Source organism: Mus caroli, unplaced genomic scaffold (assembly GCF_978045245.1).
Source record: "Mus caroli unplaced genomic scaffold, Mus_caroli_1 scaffold_34, whole genome shotgun sequence".
Taxonomy (NCBI): Eukaryota; Metazoa; Chordata; class Mammalia; order Rodentia; family Muridae; genus Mus; species Mus caroli.
Window position 1 is genome coordinate 2445798 of NW_028227289.1, and position 19982 is coordinate 2465779.

General features: G+C 40.6%; 1 protein-coding gene across 1 annotated transcript in view; it reads left to right on the top strand.

Annotated features, from left to right (window-relative positions):
* LOC146999850 (RNA-binding motif protein, Y chromosome, family 9-like) overlaps positions 1-3481 on the top strand; it is a 5342-nt gene extending 1861 nt beyond the window's left edge. Inside the window, exons 4-6 of the mRNA XM_085834425.1 lie at positions 621-798; positions 2374-2526; positions 3369-3481. Coding sequence (XP_085690551.1) covers positions 621-798; positions 2374-2526; positions 3369-3481 — 444 coding nt within the window. The remainder of the gene's footprint in view (positions 1-620; positions 799-2373; positions 2527-3368) is intronic.
* Positions 3482-19982: the final 16501 nt, after the last annotated feature.

A 19982-nucleotide genomic window follows, 5' to 3' on the forward strand; every position in this document is an offset into this window, starting at 1 on the left:
TACTTTATAGTATTGTTTTTGTGACTTTTATTCAACACATGCTCTTTGTTTACCTGCATCAAAATTTTTAGAAATTGCATATTCTATATGAAACAATGTATTTTTTAACATTACTTTCAAGGTAATTTTTCTCCATTTTTTTCAAGTAACTTTTTAAAATTGTTTCCTTTATTTGGAGAGGGTAATAGTATAATTTGTCATCTTTTTTTTTTCTCTTTCCTATTCTTGGGTTTTTTTTTTTTCGTTAGTTTATCACATACATAGATGTACATATATACTCCTAAATACATACAAATACAGCTTGCTCAGTGTGTATAATGTTACTTGTACGTATGTTTTTAAGATTGATTATTTTGAGTTGGATAATCTACTTACAAGTGCTATTCTTCCAGCACTTAAATGATTTTTTTCTTTGGACTCTCAACATGCCATTCTGTATTTTAAGCTTCATTTTTCAGATTGTAAAATACTACAATTCTCTGTTTCTGTCTCAATTTTTTTCCATTCTGATAAAAAAAAACTTGTGTATATTTACATTAAGAAAGACATTCTAAACCTCATGTTTGATGCAGTAAAAGGTAAAGTATGTAAGTTAAATTTGTTTCTGTTGTCTTTTTCAGAGTTTGGATGGAAAAAGAATTAAAGTAAAACAAGCCAGGAGACCATTATCACTTGAAAGTGGTAGTAAGAGGAGACCACCATCCTTTTCAAGAACCAGAGGTGCTTCAAGAATTCTGATTTGTGGAAGAGGAGGAAGAAGCAGAGCAAGAAGTCGTCCTTCATGTGAAGGGAATTTGGGTAACTTTCATAGTGGAAGCAGTGTGACTGAAGTAGAAACACTACAACTTTTATTTAACATTCTCATGACTAGAGCAGTTACCTTTAATTAGAAAAATTAAAGGCACTGTATGGTTAGTGTAAATAACAGATGTCTTAATTTAAAATTGAATTTACACCAGAGTGTAAATTGCAAAAGTGTTCTTTTAAGACATTAAGTATTTGTCCTTATATAGTCAACAGAATTTCTGCAAAACTTGTTTTATGTGCATTGCTATTTTGCCTCTGTGTCTGTGTCTGTATGAAGGTTTCATATCCTAGAGTTACATGTTTTAGCTGTCAGTGAATTGAACACAGGTCCTCGGGAGAACTTCAGTACCCCTACACTGAGCAGCCAGATTTATTTCTAATCTTGTTTTTTAGTTTTGTACTTTAGAGGCCAGTATTGAATGTGAGTTGTAATTCTAACTATTTGGGAAGTTAAAACTATACCAGTTAGAAAAGAAAATTGCCTTAAAGTGTCCAGAACTCAGAAGTACATTTCAAATAAAAAGAATTCATCAGACAATACTTATTGTTGTATATTTATCTGGAAACTGTTCATTTCTTCTTTTGATGGCAGTTTGTATATAAGCCTATTGAACACAAATATATCCTCCTAGAATTATCTAAACCTTGCAGCGTTCAAGACTGTTTCAGACTCTGGAAGAGTTTAAAAGAAACAGAAATTTTTAATGTTAACTTTTTTACATGTTAACTTTTGATGTATGATGAGAAGATGACGACACATTAGGATGCTTTATAGGCAATGGTCAAGAGTATTTTATTACTTTTGAAAATAAATTCATATTTTATTTTTATAAAATCTATAATTTTTTGTATTCACCAACATTAAATATCCAAGTAAGGGCTGTTAGATGAGATAGGTGATATTTCTGAAGTAGACTTACATTTTATAATGCTCTCCAAATGATCTAAATGGTTAAATCTAAGTTTTTATTCTCACCTGTATGAAAATACACACTATATTCATAATTGGACACTAGCTGTATATTGATTTTTTAAGCTAAAATGATTATAACATACTTAATTATGAATACTTAATATTCATAGAGAGTCCTAATTTGTAAATTATAATAATTGTTCAGCATGTCTATGTATTAATACTATTATATAAAATTTCTTATGTTTTTGGTTGATATTTGGGCTTATATTTGCATGACAGTTTATTTCATAGAGGTATCTTGCAAAGTATTGAGACAAGAAATATATAAAAATCTGCTTTCTAATAATGAAGTGATTATTTTCTCTGAAATTTAGATATATTTAATTGGCAGATTTTTGTTCCCTTTCACGCCAGTTCTCTGTCATTTCTTTAAACACAGTGTAGTGTTCAAACTATGCTATAAATGTTAAAGCCATCTTTACATACTGTTTGAATTCTAGTTACAAAAGGAAATAGTAAATTTTACCAATTTAGAAAAAGTACTAATTGCTGAGAATACAGTATTGTTTAAGGAAGATTTACAAGTGATGATTAGAACTTACTCATTGAAGTATTGATTCCCTTTAGCTAAGATGTTTCTTTAAATACAGGTGGTGATAGATATACTCCTAATTTCAATGTGAGTTCTTCTGGGAGATACTTTGCAGTTAAAAGAAGTCCATCTTCAAAAAGGGATGGTCCTCCTTCTAAAAGATATGCAACTTCTGCTCTGACAAGAAGCAATACTGGACTGAGAGGACAAGGTAAAAACATGCCAAGCAGACATTTTTGTGGAAATGCAGTTTATAATGAATGAGAAAAGTCTAATTGCCTATGAGTTTTTGACCATCACATTCTTAGAAGACACACGCACATGCACAGGCATACGTATGTAGGAAAATTTTGCATTTGTAGATCTATCCAAAGATTTTAGCCAGAATGATATTGAAATTTGAGCCGAACAGTAGTGGTGCACGCCTTTCATCCCAGCACTTGGGAGGCAGAGGCTGACAAATTTCTGAGCTTGAGGCCAGCTTGGTCTACAGAGTGAGTTCCTGGACAGCCAAGGCTATACAGAAAAACACTTTCTTGGGAAAAAAAAAGAAAGGAATGAAGGAAGGAAGGAGAGGAGAGCAGGAGGGAGGGAGAAAGAAAGAGAGAGAGAGAGAGAGAGAGAGAGACGGGAAAGAGAAAGAGACAGGAAAGAGAGAGAGAGAAGAGAGAGAGAGAGAAAAGAAGGAAGGAAGGAAGAAGGAAAGAAAGAAAAAGAAATCTGAATATTAGTGTATTGAGGTTTTATAGAATCAACATAATTAAGCATGTTGTAAGAAAAATTTGAGTAAAGACCATTAAAATACAAAGACGTGAAATATGAATTACGAGAGAGATTCGTGCATAAAATAAGAGGCAGATTGATGCTTGATTACACTGACAACAGTATGTTTATATTGCATTTGTGAAGTAGTTTACCAATACAGCTTCATTAAAGAATGAAGTATGCCTTGTAAAAGGTATTTTGCAGAGAAAAGTCCAGTGTTTTTATTACTACTTTGAACCATCTGCAACTTGAAATACTTGTATAGTAATTTTTAAACTTAATGTCCAGAACCACATCGAAGAGAGATTTCTAGAAATATGCCAAGAGGAGAGCAAGCGTCTTCCAGAAGAGATGAGTATCCATTACCAAGGGATTATGGCCAGTCTTCTAATGATAGGTAAAGACAAAATAGCAGAATGGTTAAATTTCCCATTGTTGAAGGAAAAAATGCTTTAATTACTGTACTTAGTATCATACAGGAACATTCTATGTAGTGTCAAAACCTTTTATATCCGTTCTCATTAAGACTGTTTTCCAAGGCTAGTGAGATGGCTTAACAAGTTGAGTAACTTTCATGAGACCTAAGAGGATGTCCAAATGCCACAACATCTTGGGAAAAAAACAAAAAAACAAAACAGGTTTTCAGGGTTCTATATACACAGTGAATAAATAGATAAATGCATACAACATTTTCTGCAAATTATCTTCTAGGATGAGAAAGGTGGTTCAGTTGTCCAAGTATTTACTTCTTAAGACAAAGACCTGTATTCATATACTCAGAACCAATGAAAAAGTTAGGCATAAAACCTATAATCTCACCTGTGTTGATTAATCAACTCTTATGTTGGTTGGAAGACTCTCATGGGTCTGACAGCAGTACATGGAAAAATTTTAGGACAGTTAGAGACACTGTTCAAATAGAATGTGGAATGTACCTGAGAACCAACATTTGAGGATATCCTTTGAAATTCACGCTCATTTCCTATGTCTGACTAATCTCAAAAGTATACTACCTACTGTAGTACACAAAGTAAATACCTTCCAATTATACAGTCAGTTTCAATTCTGTAAATACAGAGAGGATATCAATGGAAGCACAGTTAACTGTATTCTTATTTGAGCTACATAATTTTCAGATTTAATCCTTTTGTAAGATTTAATCTTTTTTCAGATTTATTTACTGTATTTTATGTGAGTACACCATTGCTCTCTCAGACACACCAGAAGAGAGCATCAGATCCCATCTTATGAATTAATTTTATTTAATATTTATTAATTATGTATATTAATTACATATTGTGTTCTCATGTATGTCATTTTAAAGCCACGATTTTGTGTTGTAGCGGTGCTAAGGACATTCATATACCGTTAATAGAGCTCTTATTTTCAGTTAGTTTAAGTGTATTGCAGTTGAGGTGCTGGGCAATATGGTAATGTAGTATATAGAACCCTTTTACATTCCTGTCAGTGATGGTCAAAGTTTTAATTTTTATGAAGTTTCTTCCTCTCCAAATACTGCATCGTCTGCGTTTGTTAAATTTTAGCAAGCCTAATAGCAGTATTTCATTAGCATATTTGATGGAGTAGCATTCATGTATCCAAGTTATGTTCCGGATCATTGTCTGAGCTTACTTGGAGAAGTGCCCATTGATATTTTGCCAGGTATTCTGGATTCACTGGCCAGTTCGCTAATTGGCCAGTTCTAGGACAGTGACAAACTCTCACATAAAAGTTTGGATGGTTATTTTTAATTTCTAATTTATTCAAGGAAATACACATCAACATCTAGGGGATACTTTGACTATGGCAATTACCGCTCTCGGGAAGATCATGCATCTAAAGTCTTCAGGTATTACAATTTCTTTATTCTCTATTCCCTCCCCTTCCTTCCCCTACCCTCCTCTCTGCCTGCTTGCCTGCCTGCCTTCCTTTCCTTTTCTTTTCCTTTCCCTTCCTTTCCATTTATTTTTTCCTTTCCTTTTCCTTTTCCTTTCAGTTTCCCTCTCCCTCTCCTTTCTTTCTCATTCTTTCTTTTTCTTTTCTTTCTTTTCTTTCTTTTCTTTCTTTTATTTCTTTTATTTCTTTCTTTCTTTCTTTCTTTCTTTCTTTCTTTCTTTCTCTCTTTCTCTCTTTCTCCCTCTCTCCGTCCGTCCCTCTAACCCTTTCTCCCTTTCCCTTTCTCTCTTTCCTTCTCCATTTCCCTTTTTCTGTTTTCCTTCTTTCCCTTTCCCTTTTGTCCTTTCTCTTTTTCACCTCCCCTCCCCTCCCCTCTCCTTTCTTGTCCTCTCCCCCCTCTCTCTCTCTTCTTTCAACAGGATTTCTCTGGGTAGCCCTGACTGTCCTGGAAAGTCACTTTGCAGAACAGGCTAGCCTCAAATTCAAAAATCTGCCTGCCTCTGCCTCCCAAGTGCTGGGATTAAAGGTGTGTGCAGCCACCACCCCGCAAAACTGTTAGTTCTTTTTTTTTTTTTTTTTTTTTTTTTTTATGAGTCAGCACGTATGCATTTACAGAGCTGGGAAAATGCCATTTGTTAATGTCAGACCTATGCAGCAATCTCACATCTCCAGTATTGTGGGTACACCTTGATTATAGGACCAAATTTTGCAGTTTTTATATGTGCTATATTTATTTATTTATTTATTTTTTAATATTTTTTATTATATATTTTCCTCAATTACATTTCCAATGCTATCCCAAAAGTCCCCCATAGCACCCCCCACTTCCCTACCCACCCATTCCCATTCTTTTGGCCCTGGCATTCCCCTATATTGGGGCATATAAAGTTTGCAAGTCCAATGGGCCTCTCTTTCCATTGATGGCTGACTAGGCCATCTTTTGATACATATGCAGCTAGAGACAAGAGCTCCGGGGTACTGGTTAGTTCATCATGTTGTTCCAACTATAGGGTTGCAGATCCCTTTAGCTCCTTGGGTTAGTTCTTATGTTAACTAAAACTTCCTTTTAAAACTTAGTGAGCATGCTGGCTATCGTGGAGGACGTGATAGAGATTTCTCTGAATATTTAAGTGGAAATTCATACAGAGATACATATGGAAGTTATGGTAAGAGTCCTATTTTACTTGGTAAATAAATGCCATCTTAATGAATTTTACACATACAGAGAAAAGTAACATGGGTTATACATTAATTAGGTGGTTGGAGTATTTGCTATTGCAGTGTTCTTAACTGATTAAATGTACAGCCTTAAAGCTGTTTTCTTACTTGGTCATTTATCTACTTCAGGAAGCTTCCATGAGGCACCATCTGCAAGAGGTGGAAACAACCGCTATGATGACTATAGCAACTCACAAGATGGATTTGGTGGAAGAGGAGAAACATACACACGCAAGAGAAGTAACATATATTCAAGTGACTATGAATGTAGTGGTAGACAAGAAGTGCTTCCACCTAGAGATAGGGAATACTTTGAGCGTGAGGGCAGACAAGTAAGAGGGCATTCACTTAGGGATAGGCTGTATAGTGCATCTCGTGAATCATACAGTAGTAATACCAAGATTTGGGGGATCCCATGGAGTTCGTGGAGAAAGCAGATATAAAGTGGAGGCAGGTACTAAAGTCTTAAGTTGTGTACCACACATTATTTCTAAGAAGAAAAATAAGATGTTATTCCTATGTTCTCTAAATGTTAAAAGAAATATGTTGATTTAGGAGATAAGGCAAATATTAAGTTTTACTGCATTACCCGAATACTGAAATACATTGGTTGGGGGGAAAGTGAAATACTGACTAACTTCCCATCCATGATTTCTTCTACAATGTAAAACAAGAAAACTTTAACTGTTCCAAAATGATTCTTTGTTAAGATAGCCTTGTTATTGTTAAAGTAGAATTTACCAGTAGAGATTATTTGCATAGTCAAAAAAAAAATCTGTCAATAAAAATTAAAGCAAACCCATTGTCTCATTTCGTTGTTGAGTACCAAAGTATTCCCTCCTTATTTTTGATGGCTTTTCCTTCAGCAGTGAATAACCCCATCTATGTCTCCCTTTTCCAGTTTTCAATCCTGGGTTAGGCCCTTTAGTTGAGCTTTGTGGGCTGAAGTTCCTGGCAGCAAAGCAGTTGTCCAAATAACAGAGTCCAAGCCCATTACCGCTGCCCCTGCAGACCTGATTCCATTCTGGATGACGCTGCTCCTATCCATTAAGTATATTCATCCCTCATCTGACCAGAGTATGTCAATCAAGTCTTCCCTGACATTCTGGATGTATCCCAGAAGTATAGAGCAATCATGCTGCACATCTGAGGGTGGATCAGATAGCAGGGTGGCTGGCTTTAGGGCAGAGTGTGTTATAGCTTATGCGAGGGGAATTCAAAAGTAGAGCTTGAAAGTGCACCAGTCTGGCACACTGGCTGGGTGGATTCCAGAGGGCCCCCTCAATAGCATTGGGGGTGGTGATAAGTTCCTGCCATGTGGTTATTTTGTCAGCATCCTTGTCTTGCAGGCCATCCTTGGGCCACCGGGTCCAGCTTCTTAGATAAGTAAGCCAGAGATCTTTTCTATGGTCCCAAAGTTTGGGTGAGCCACCCCGTTTTCTATCCCCTTTCTCTCATCCATATACAGGTGGGAAGGTTTGTGAATCTTCAGGAGGGCCAAAGCAGGCATCTCCAATAAGGCTCTTCTTAGAGTCTTAAATGCCATGTCCATCTCAAGGGTCCATTCTATTTTGTCTTCTTGGCCCTGGGAGTCCTCATATAACAGTTTGGCTAACTCAGTGAACCCTGGCACCCGAAGTCTTCAAACCCATCATATCCCAGAAATTTCTGTACTTGCCTATGGGATATGTAACTGGGATGTTAAGTTTGGTGTGTTCCTGGTGTATGACAGCATGTGTTGGTCAGTCCCCTTTGAATATGTAGGTGACCTCATGTTGACAAAGCTGGGACTTCTTAGCCAAGTTGACTCTGTTCCTGTAGGAGGTCTCATGTGGCCTCCTGACATGTCTCCAAGTCGGGGGCTCTCAATACATACTGGAGCACATCTATTTGGGGGTGTGCCCACAGGTACTCAGCCGAGTCCTCATACAGTGCCTCTTCAAAGGCAGTAGGTGGAGAGACCAAAATATTTTAAATTCAGACTCCATTTTAGAGAACCTGACCTAAGTTTGAAGTCAGGTAAACTAACATGCTCATACCTAGCATTAGTTTCCAAGTTAGTTTCCCCCAACAAAACCCAAGCCTAGCTCCGGTCTCTAGGCTCACCCCAACAAGACCAGCATTTCCAGGTTACACCCTGAACAAGACCAGCTGCTCCAGGTTATTACCCCAACAGATCTGTACCCCCAGATTACAAGCCCACACCCTGCCTAATGACCACCAATATAGAGGGAAATCGAAATTAATTTTACAGTTTGATTCCCAGCACCAGCCAATTATGCTAAAGGCCATAGTAGCTTTCCAATTAGATGTTTGCAGTTATTCCTGCCACCTGCCCCCGAATACCCCAAAGTACCTCCCCCTCCCCACTCCCAGCCACATGCTGCTTGCTATAAAGCCTTGGATAGATGTTCAGGGCTCCTCTCCCCACCAAAAACTGTCCTGGCCTGTCTGAGGTGAGCTGAGAGACTGAGCTATCTTAACTAAAATAAAGACCTTGCTGTGAGATTGCATCAGATCAGCTCCTGTCTGGTTTAACATTTTCCTGGCATTATAGGATGAGTTCTTGAAACCTTGAGGCAGGAGTGGCCCAGTCAGTTGTCCCTTGAAGCCTCTCTCCAAGTCTTGCCATTCAAAGGCAAACAGAAGCTGGCTTTTGGGTGCCAGAGACAGGCCACAAAGCCTTTCACTGGCTGAAGCTTCCAAAGGATGCTGCAGGTAGTTTGGTTAACAAAAGCCATGTTCACAGCAGAATGATGCTCTCTGGCTTCAGGGTCAAAAGCAGTATAGGCTCTGTAGGTTTCAAAAAGTCTTTCTATGTCTTCCCTGGGACTCTCACTCTTCCCCTGCATCACCTGGCTCACCTTAGGTAAGATTGTGAGCCATCTGGTGGCCTCTCAGAGCCCCACCCCGCCCCCATCATTATCTGGTGGTAGACCCAGCACCTCTCCTTACCTTTAACAGTTGTGTTAAAATCCCTGTCCAAGGAAAGGCTGCCTCTATATCAACCTGAACTTGAGTGGGCGGGCCATTTGCTACTGGAACCAGTTCCCTGATGGGTCTCACAACTATCTCTCTCCTCTGTCACAAAGAGGACCTGGAGCAATTGCTGTCAGACATGCCAGGTGAGTCAGCATGATTACATCTAGACGACCTGTGAGAGCTAATGGTCTTTCTGAAATTGGGGAGGGGGTATGGAGGAGGGAGATTATGCAGCTTCCAGTTATTAATATCATCACTGGTAAATGGCACATATGCCATGAAGTGTCCCCCCTGAGCATTTGGTGTCCTGTAGCCCAGAGAGGTAAGGCTCTAGTATACTTGGCCCTCTGGGTAAACTCCGAGGGGAGTCAGGGGCTGCCCCTTCTTCTGCCTGTGCTGGCTGGACAGGGGTAGGAACATAAAGAGCAGGACAGAGATTCTCCTAGAAAGTAGAAAGGGGGAGCAAGGCCCATAACAGAAGTGTCTCATCCAAACAGGGGGCTTCTCAACCAGGTATTGCCACAAGGTGATGCATGGCACTTGGTCCCCAAGTCTCAGAAAGTAAACCTTCACCCTGTAAATGATAGCAGTAGAGGGAGGAAGTCTCCTCAGATCAAAGGTGGGCCATTTATTCCTACAATGGTGGTTAGTTTGCAGGACAAACAACCAGACCCAAGTCTTTTGCAACTCACTGAAAGTCCTTAGAATGGTTAGGGACAAGCCCAGTGGGATGCACTGTACCTGTCCCATTCTAGGAATCAAAGAAAAAAATTGTACAAGAGGACAAAAAGCACAAACATAACACAACATAGACAGAAACAGGAGGATATTCCTGGGAAACCAAAACCAAAAGGCTGTCTAAGATGATCTTTCTCCCTGTGCATGAGAGGCCTATAGACACACAGCTAGTTCAGAATTCAGATGAGAACTAGAAAGTTCTCCTGCTTCTAGTAGGGGTTCGAGAATAGGGGTTTGGGAATGTCCTCAATTGCCTCAGGCCAGTTGACCAAATATGCATCCACTTTGTCCCTCTAGGCCTCAAACAGAAAGATTAAACCCGAAGCACAAACACAGAGATGGACAAGACAAAAGACAACTGGGTGCCCAGAATTACTGATCAGAAAAACACTTCACTCTTTGGGTTTGTATGGGGGGGGGAGTTGACAGGGAGTGGGGGCTCTCTAGAACATCCTGGGTGAGACCTTGTAAATACAGAGATTCGTGATTTGTTGAAGAATGGTATCCAGGACTCAAATAGAATGGAAATACAAATACCCTTTTATTCTGCAGAAGTCCACCATGCTTGGGGTTCCCTCATTTCAAGATGGAGAACCCAAAGTGAGTTCAGGGGCCCGATTTAAAGCACATGAGAGGAATTCCAGGTAGATAACCTCTACCTGAATCTGTTGAGGCCACAAGCTTGCTTAAAATTCTTAAAAGGCTTATATGAAATGGGTATATACTTTTTAACTTTTTGATCTAGATTCTTAGGATCAGGTAGTTGTTTTACTCACTGGTAAAAGAGAAAATCCTTTCATATGTTTTACCATGTCTCAGGCTTGATGCAAAATCTCTGGGCTGGAAGAATTGTACCCTGAAATTAAAGGAGTTAATTCTCTCTTGGAGATTGTAAAACCTCCTCCTCAACGTCAGAAAGAAGCAAAGCAATGAAAAAAGTGTCCATGCTATGAGGAACTGGACATGATTCACAAGTTTTAGGAGCAGAGAAATTGGAGCTGGAGGTAAGGGAGTGATATCATGAAGGGAAGGAAAAAACCAAAAAACGAAAAACCCTCCACCTTGTCACAGAGAGGCACTAAATACTGTATCTTTAGGTCTTAATTTGGAATTTATTGCCAGTGTTAGTCTTGCTTTTTCCTGATCTTATTTATATTTTTATTTGTTTTTACTTTTTTATTTTGGGGTGGTGGTGGTTTGAGACAGGGTCTCTCCGTATAGCCCTGGATGTCTTGGAACTCACTCTGAACACCAGGTTGGCCTCAAACTCAGAAATCCTCCTGCCTCTGCCTCCTGAGTGCTGGGATTAAAGGCATGTGCCACTACTGCTTGGCTCATTTTTATTTTTAACTCTGTCATTTCTATTATTGTTTTATTTCTTTGCAAAACTGAAAAGCATCACTAGGCATTTCCTCTAGCCACTTTGCATCAAATATTCTCTGAATTTTTGTTGTTGTTGTTGTTGTTTGTTGTTTGTTTTTCCAACAAGGAGCAACTTCTTTTCAGGGAAAGGAGACTGAAGTTCTCTAATAAATTCCAGGAATTTTATCAACTGATGACATTCCTCTTACCTCCTTCCTCCAGCAACAAAGTTTATAGAACTTCTCTGCCTTAGGTTTTCCATTGCTGTAAACAGACACCAGGACCAAGGTAACACTTATAAAGTAAAGCATTTAGTTGCCACTGGCTTACAGGTTCAGAGGTTCAGAGCATCATCAAGGTAGGAAGCATGTCAGTGTTTTAGATGCTTGAGAAGGAACACAGAGTTCTACATCTTGATCCAAAGGAAGCTAGAGGACTATTGTCTTCCAGACAACTAGGAGGAGGGTCTCAAAGCCCACCCATACAGTGACACATTTCCTTCAGCAAGGCTACACCTACTCCAACTAGGCTATAATAGCACCTCCTATTAGCACCATTCCCTGGGACATCATCACATTCTACAAACAAATGTCACTTCTTCAACACTGCCTGTTTTAACCTGAAAAAACCTTTAACATATACCTCTCAAGGCAGCTAGGCCAGACCAACTCCATAGTTCTCTACAGTTACCCAGGTAACAGGACCCCCCCTCCCATATGACTGTTGCGCCTCATAGCAGGACATCTTAGAATTCAGTAAACTCAAGAATCTGTTGGCAACCCACATGGATGGTGTGGATAGATATAGAAAGGCAACTTGTGGAATATGTCACAGATTCAGCAATCTGGGAGCTTCCTATACTTTCTTGAAGGATGCTGTTTGTACTGCCAGATCATCTGAGGCAAGCTTGTTAGGTACTAAAGATATAGTAAGTCTGGAAACAAGTGATGTATATTTCTTAAATTAAATCTGATCCTTTCCAAAGCAAATGAGTTTTAGAAACACATTTGATCTTGTAATAGTTCTATCTTTAGATCTTGGATCCAACTTGCTGTATCTTTATGTCTGTAGTAGCTTTAACTAGTCTACTTGTGTGGTCCTAAAAGACATCTCACAGTTTCTACGAGGATCACAAGAGATAGCACACAGTCTGTAAAGTGCTTTTCTTGGAGTTTTGCTGAGGCCCATGCAGGAGGAACAGTGAACACCTTTAGAGCTTGGGGAATACAGCCTACTGGTTAGCTCAGTCATGTTGGGCATGTCACTGGGATGCATGACCTCAAGGACTAAATGTTCTGAGGACTTCATTCATTCTATGGTGGAGTTTTGCTCTGCCTGTTGCCTTCACACCCCTCTTAATCTAAGAATTGTATGAAAACCCTAAGGGGGTTTCCAGCCCCTCACTGGAGTGGAGTGTCACTGGCACTCATAACAATCCTGTTTGATATCTTTCAAGCATTGCTGCTGAAACAGATTAATCATTCAATCACTTCCTAGGAGAGAATTTACAGATGTAGATTGTCACCAATGATCATCATCACCCTTACAAAAATTAGGAAAAATAAAATTGTTAGTGAAGCTAGGTTGAGATGTTTTACAACTGATTCTGATGTAGAAAGGCACACTCTTAACAGTTAAACCAATGACTTTTTGAGGTCAGGGAACAAGAAAAATGGCAGCACTGCCTGATGTGACTCTCACTGAGGCTGGACTGGTGAGGGGTGATTTCTTAAACCTATTTCTGCCCTCAGCTTCCTGATATGATTTAATAAAAGTTGCTGGTGAGTAGATGTGTATTCTGAGAATTTACTGTAAATAGGGCTGCTTTTATATGAATTTGTGATTCTTTTCAGATTCTTATATGGTTACTTTTTAAGATAAATCAACTGATCCTATGTAAACATACATTGCTGCTTTTGAGTAAGAAAGAGTGGCTAACAATTACTCTGATATCTAAACCACAAAAAGACCCAAGAAAGATAGAGAACTTCAGACCAATTTCCCTTATGAATATCGATGCAAAAATCCTCAATAAAGTTCTTGCTAACCGAATCCAAGAATCCAAGAACACATCAAAACAATCATCCATTCTGACCGAGTAGGTTTCATCCCAGGGATGCAGGGATGGTTCAATATACGGAAATCCATCAACGTAATCCAGTATATAAACAAACTCAAAGACAAAAACCACATGATCATCTCCTTAGATGCTGAGAAAGTATTTGACAAAATCCAACACCAAAGGCCCATACCTAAACATAATAAAAGCAATCTACAGCAAACCAGGAGCCAACATCAAAGTAAATGGTGAGAAGCTGGAAGCAATCCCAGTAAAATCAGGGACTAGACAAGGCTGTCCACTCTCTCCATACCTATTCAACATTGTACTTGAAGTCCTAGCCAGAGCAATTCGACAAAAAAAGGAGATCAAGGGGATACAAATTGGAAAGGAAGAAGTCAAAATATCACTTTTTGCAGATGATATGATAGTATATATAAGTGACCCTAAATATTCCACCAGAGAACTCCTAAGCCTGATAAACAGCTCCAATGAAGTAAAAAAAAAAAAAATGGGGCTCAGAGCTGAACAAAGAATTCTCACCTGATGGCAGAGAAGCACCAGAAAAAATATTCAACATCCTTAATCATCAGGGAAATGCAAATCAAAACATCCCTGAGATTCCACCTCACACCAGTCAGAATGGCTAAGATGAAAAATTCAGGTGACAGCAGATGCTGGCGAGGATGTGGAGAAAGAGGAACACTCCTCCATTGTTGGTGGGATTGTAAGCTTGTACAACCACTCTGGAAATCAGTTTGGCGGTTCCTCAGAAAACTGGACATAGTACTACCTGAGGATCCCGCCATACCTCTCCTGGACATATAATCCAGAAGATGTCCCAACCTGTAAGAAGGACACATGCTCCACTATGTTCATAGCAGCTTTATTTATAATAGCCAGAAGCTGGAAAGAACCCAGATGCCCCTCAACAGAGGAATGGATACAGAAAATGTGGTACATTTACACAATGGAGTACTACTCAGCTATTAAAAGGAATGAATTTATGAAATTCCTAAGCAAATGAATGGACCTGGAGGACATCATCACAAAGGAACTCACACAATATATACTCACACAATAATACTCACTGATAAGTGGATATTAGCCCAGAAACTTAGCCCAGAAACTTAGGATACCCAAGATATAAGATAGAATTTGCTAAACGCATGAAACTCAAGAAGAAGGAAGACCAAAGTATGCACAATTTGCCCCTTCTTAGAATTGGGAACAAAACACCCATGGAAGGAGCTACAGAGACAAGAGTTTGGAGCTGAGAAGAAAGGATGGACTATCTAGAGACTGCCATACCCAGAGATCCATCCCATAATTAGCCTCCAAAGGCTGACACCATTGCATACACTAGCAAGATTTTGCTGAAAGGACCCTGATATAGCTATCTCATGTAAGACTATGCTGGGGCCTAGCAAACACAGAAGTGGATGCTCACAGTCAGCTATTGGATGGATCACAGGGCCCCCCGATGGAGGAGCTGGAGGAAGTACCCAGGGAGCTAGGGGGATCTGCAACCCTATAGGTGGAACAACAATATGAACTAACCAGTAAACCCCACCCCCCCTACGCCCCCAGAGCTCTGTCTCTAGCTGCAAATATATCAGAAGATGGCCTGGTCGGCCATCAGTGGAGAGAGAGGCCCATTGGTCACACAAACTTTGTATGCCTCAGTACAGGGGAACGCCAGGGCTAAGAGGTGGGAGTCGGGTGTGGTGTGGGGGAATGGGTGTGGGAGTGTGTGTCGGACTTTTGGGATAGCATTGGAAATGTAAATGAAATAAATACCCAATAATTAAAGAAACAACTTAAAAAATAGTCAAATTTCAGCTTACAAAGACACAGTGTCCCTATATCCCCCAGAAAAGTGTGTTTTTCACTGTCTTTTGGACAGCCTATGAAATCAGCCCTAAGAGTGAGGAGGAGACAGGGATGGTGGCTACTGGTTTTATTTTTCATAATGTGTTTGTGGATTTCCCTGGGAAGGCTGAATCAGTTCCCTTGGCCTGGTCTTCTCTGTTCCATGTGCAGGAGAGAATGTTTGAGACAGGAGTACACCTGGTACAGGATTCTTTGTGTGTTGTGTTGTGTTGCCTGTGTCTGTGCACTCTGCTCTGAATGTCCTTGAGGCAGACCTGCCAGTGGCCAGCTGAACTGCTCAGGGAAACAAGACCCTCAGAATAGGGCCCTTTACCTGAAGGTTCAAGGTTTTAGTGTGGGTGCTGATGGGTTCTGTCAATTCCCCTGTCCGTCATAATGTTTTGACACTGGCAATACAGTAAATAAGTTGGTCTTGGTAAATGTAAAGGACCCGTTCTCCCATCCGTGACATAGAAACATACTATTGTAAAGTAGTTGAGAATGCTAGAGGACCAAAAGTTCCCAAGAACCTGGGTCTAATAAGCCAGATGCTTGGATCTGGGTACTAGCAAGGTGTGGCTGGAGAAAAGATACAGACCTGGGACTGGAATGCCATTCACTGACTCTAATCCCTTAGCATTTGGTAGACATGAGCTGTTACCCAGATGAGGGAAGTAAGGGTGGAGCAGGCCTGCAGCTTAAGGCACACAATTGGCAGGATACCAATTGTGGAAATGGTGTCTTTGTCTTAGCCTGGTGAGAGGTGGAAAGAGCCTATTCCCTCCTATCCCTGAGAAAGACACACAGTATTGGAAAGTATTAGAGAACTGGGGAGGACTAAAACTCCCAAGGATCTGATTCTCTTAAGCCATGGCATATTCTTTTGGGGTGGTCCTGTGAGCAGAATTATAGAAAGCAGAGGCTGTCCATGGAACAGGCAGCAAGCAAGAAGCAGCCATGGCCAAGCTCTGGGAGATTCGTATCACCTTAGGTATCTGCAAGCAGTAGGGGAGTCCTGAGGTACCCTCTAGTGGGAGAAGGGAAAACACAGGTTTTTGGCCCTGGAGGACTGGCAAGGTGTGGCCAGAGGAAAACACAGAACCTAGGACCGACAATACATTCAGTGATAGCCCTTGGTAGGCAGGAGTTGTTACTCGGGTGAGGGAAGTGTCCCTAGCCTATCAGCATTCATAAATGTACTGTCCTAGTAACCAGAAACCCAATTTACTTGGTACTTCCAAGGCCACAATCCTCAGATCCGCATACATTTCCTGCCAGGAAAGAAACAACCTTCACACTGTCTACAATCCAGAGAGGAAACAGACCTCGAAACAAAACAGCTGCCCAACAAAGACAACCTAGAAATCAGCAGCAAGACCTGTAATCACCCTAAACCCACATTCTTCAATCCCAGGGTCAGAACACAATAATAGCAGGGACCACAGCCAGGTATCCTGTCACAGTATGCCCTAAATATTTCATGAGAGATGAAGCATATGAAAAAGCTACCCTAATTAATATGCAACATTCAGATGCTGGAATTAGAAGGCTGGCATTTATGTGGGTGCTGGGGATCTGAACCTGTCTTCACTTGGTGTAGCAAGCATTCTGCAAACTCAACATCTCCCTAGCATTGTCCCAATTATTGTGCTTTCCTCTTCACAACATGCTGAAAATGGGAAAATTAGTTTCATTTTGAGTCTACTGTACAAGATGACTGTAAGAGTTCATCAGTCAAATTAGTCACAATGAAATGGTTGAAGAGACAAAGAAATCAAGTCAGTTTCTAAAATTATCAAGAACCACAAGAGGATTCAACAAAATAGAACAATGTAGTAAACAAGTCAGAAAAAAAAAGAAAGAAAAGAAATCTAGATGGAAGATGAAACAGTTAAGAAAATCTTCCAAGAAACATTAAGCCCCTGGGGAGAAAAATGGAAACCTCCCAACAGGAAAAGTCAAGAAATCAAACACATAGGGAAAAGCATCATCACTAAACTAAATCATCCAGAAAGAAAAGAACTGTCAAAGCCTGAAGATGGGCTGAGGACACTCAGACAGAAAAAATAAACAAGCATTCCTACAACTTTGGGACATGATCACGATCTGAACGGCATCTGAGAATCCATGTAAGAAAATTCCCAACAGAGGAATCTGAATGGCCAAGAAGCTCAACATCCTTAGCCATCAGGGAAATGCAAATCAAACCCACCCTGAGAGTCTACCTCACACCACTCAGAATGGCGAAGATCAAAAACTCAGGTGACAGAAGAAGCTGGCTAGGATGTGGAGAAAGAGGAACACTCCTCCATTGCTGGTGGGATTGCATGCTGGTACAACCACTCTGTAAAATCAATCTGACAGATCCTCAGAAAATTGGAAATAGATATACCTCAAGACCCAGCTATACCACCCCTGGCATATACCCAAAAGATGCTCCACTATGTTCATAGCAGCCTTATTTGTAATAACGAGAAGCTGGAAACAACCCAGTTGTACCTCAGCCAAAGAACTGATGCAGAAAATGTGGTTCATTTGCACCACATGGAATACTACTCGGCTATTAAAAACGAGGGTATTATGAATGTTGCAGGAAAATGCGTGGAATTAGAAAATCTCATCCTGATTGAGGTAACCCAGAACCAAAAGACATGCATGGTATCTACTTACTGGTAAGTGGGTATTGGCCACAAATTCAGAATTCCCATGATACACCTCACAGACTGGAGGAAGCTTAATTAACAAGAATGAGGCCCATTTGTGGATATTTCAAACACACTTGGACAAGGGATCAAAATAATCACCAGAGGCAGAGGAAGGGAGGGAACTGGGTGGGAGAGGGTAGAGGCAGGAAAAGTGGGGGCTCGGGGTGTGGGGGTGGGGGGAGGTGAAAGCAGACTGAGGCATGACAGGAGACAAAAGAGAAGCCCAGTGGGCCAGGAGAGTAAATGGAAATATGGAGCAGTGTGCGGTGGGGGCAGGAGGAACCTCTAGAATGTCCCAGAGAGGTGAGTGAGAGGCTCCAGGACTCAATGGTTATGGCAATACTCAAAATGCCTCACAGTAGGAAGACTGAACTGAAGAGACCACATCCAGCTAATAGAATGTCCCCCAGTTGAGGCACAGGGCCACCTATAGATGTTCAAAATTTTTGACCCAGAATTGAACCTGTCTAAAGGAAATGCAGGGACAAAGGTGGAGGAAAGACTGAAGGATAGGACATTCAGTGACTGGGCCCAATTTGGGATCCATCCCATGAGCAGGTACGACACCCTGACACTATTACTGATGCTGTGCTCTGTTTGCAGACAGGAGCCTAGTAGAGGTGGTGTCTTCTTCAGAGGCTCTCAGCTGCTAACTGAACCAGATGCAGATACTTACAGTGTGGAAGAGTTCAGGGAAGGAGTAAATGGAATTGAAGCAGATTGCAATCCCATGGGAAGACCAATGGTATCAACTAACCTGGAGCCCTCAGAGCTCCCAGAGACTTAGCCACCAACCAAAGAGCATACACAGGCTGGTCCATGGCTCCTAACAGATGTTGTAGTAGAGGACTGCCTTTCCTGGAATCAGTGAGAACAGGTATATATAATCCTATAGAAACTTGATGCCCCAGGGAAGGGGGAGGCTGCTGGTGGTGAGGCTCTGGTGGGTAGGTTCCAGAGCACCTTCTCAGTAGCAAAGGGGAGGGGCATGAGGTTAAGAACTCTGGAGGTGGGACCAGAAGGGAGACAACATTTGGAATGTAAATGAATCAAACAATTTCATAAAGAAGATGAAACCATGTATGGGAGAATGAGGGGGAAGTCTGGAAGTTGTAGAAACAAAGAGTGAGTGGTATTGGGTCATTCATGTACATACAGCATACATATAAGAAGTAAACATGAACTTTAAAAAAAAAATCCACATATAGAACAAGGAGCTAAAAGCAAAGGAGACCAAAAATAAATGAATAAACATATTCATTTCAATTGAATTTTCTTTTTTTATTGGATATTTTCGGCATTTACATTTCAAATGCTATCCCAAAAGTCCCCTGTTGTTCCCCCCACCCCGTAATGCTCCCCTACCCACTCAACTCCCACTTCTTGGCCCTGGCTTTCCCCTGTACTGGGGCATACAAAGTCTGGCACACCAAGGGTCCTCTCTTCCCAATGATGGCCAACTATGCAGCTAGAGACACAAGTTCTGGGGGTACTGATTAGTTCATATTGTTGTTCAGTTGAATACTTCAATGGAATCACAGCCGCCAGTTCCCTGAATTCAGGGCAATGTGTGCACATGCAAATACAGGAGACATTTATAAGTCAAAATACATATGACCCAAAAAGGTCTTTTCTGGTCACACTATATCTAAAACAGCGGTTGATACTGGAAACCCAAAGACCTACTCAAGGCTAATGAAGTCATGGATCTTGGAGATTAAGCTACAAACATCAGTTTACTAGAACAGCATAATCCCTGACTACACTCCCAGTATTTTGTACCTACACCCATAGATGTGTTTAGTGCTCACCCTCCATCAAAGCAACTTCTCTGCAAATGGATAGAGACCTTTGCAAAAAACCTTTATCCAATCAAAATGCAGAGAGCTGTGGGCCCCTGTGCCATCAGGTACATTTTGAAATACAATTTCTGTATCTAAGCTCAAAAAATCAACACAGAACGAGGGGAAAGGAATAGTTTAAGAGCCAGAGAGGATCAGGGAGTCTCACATGCTGTGAGACTGTGTCTCATGCAATGTTACAAACTCACCATGTTGAGCACCTAAACAT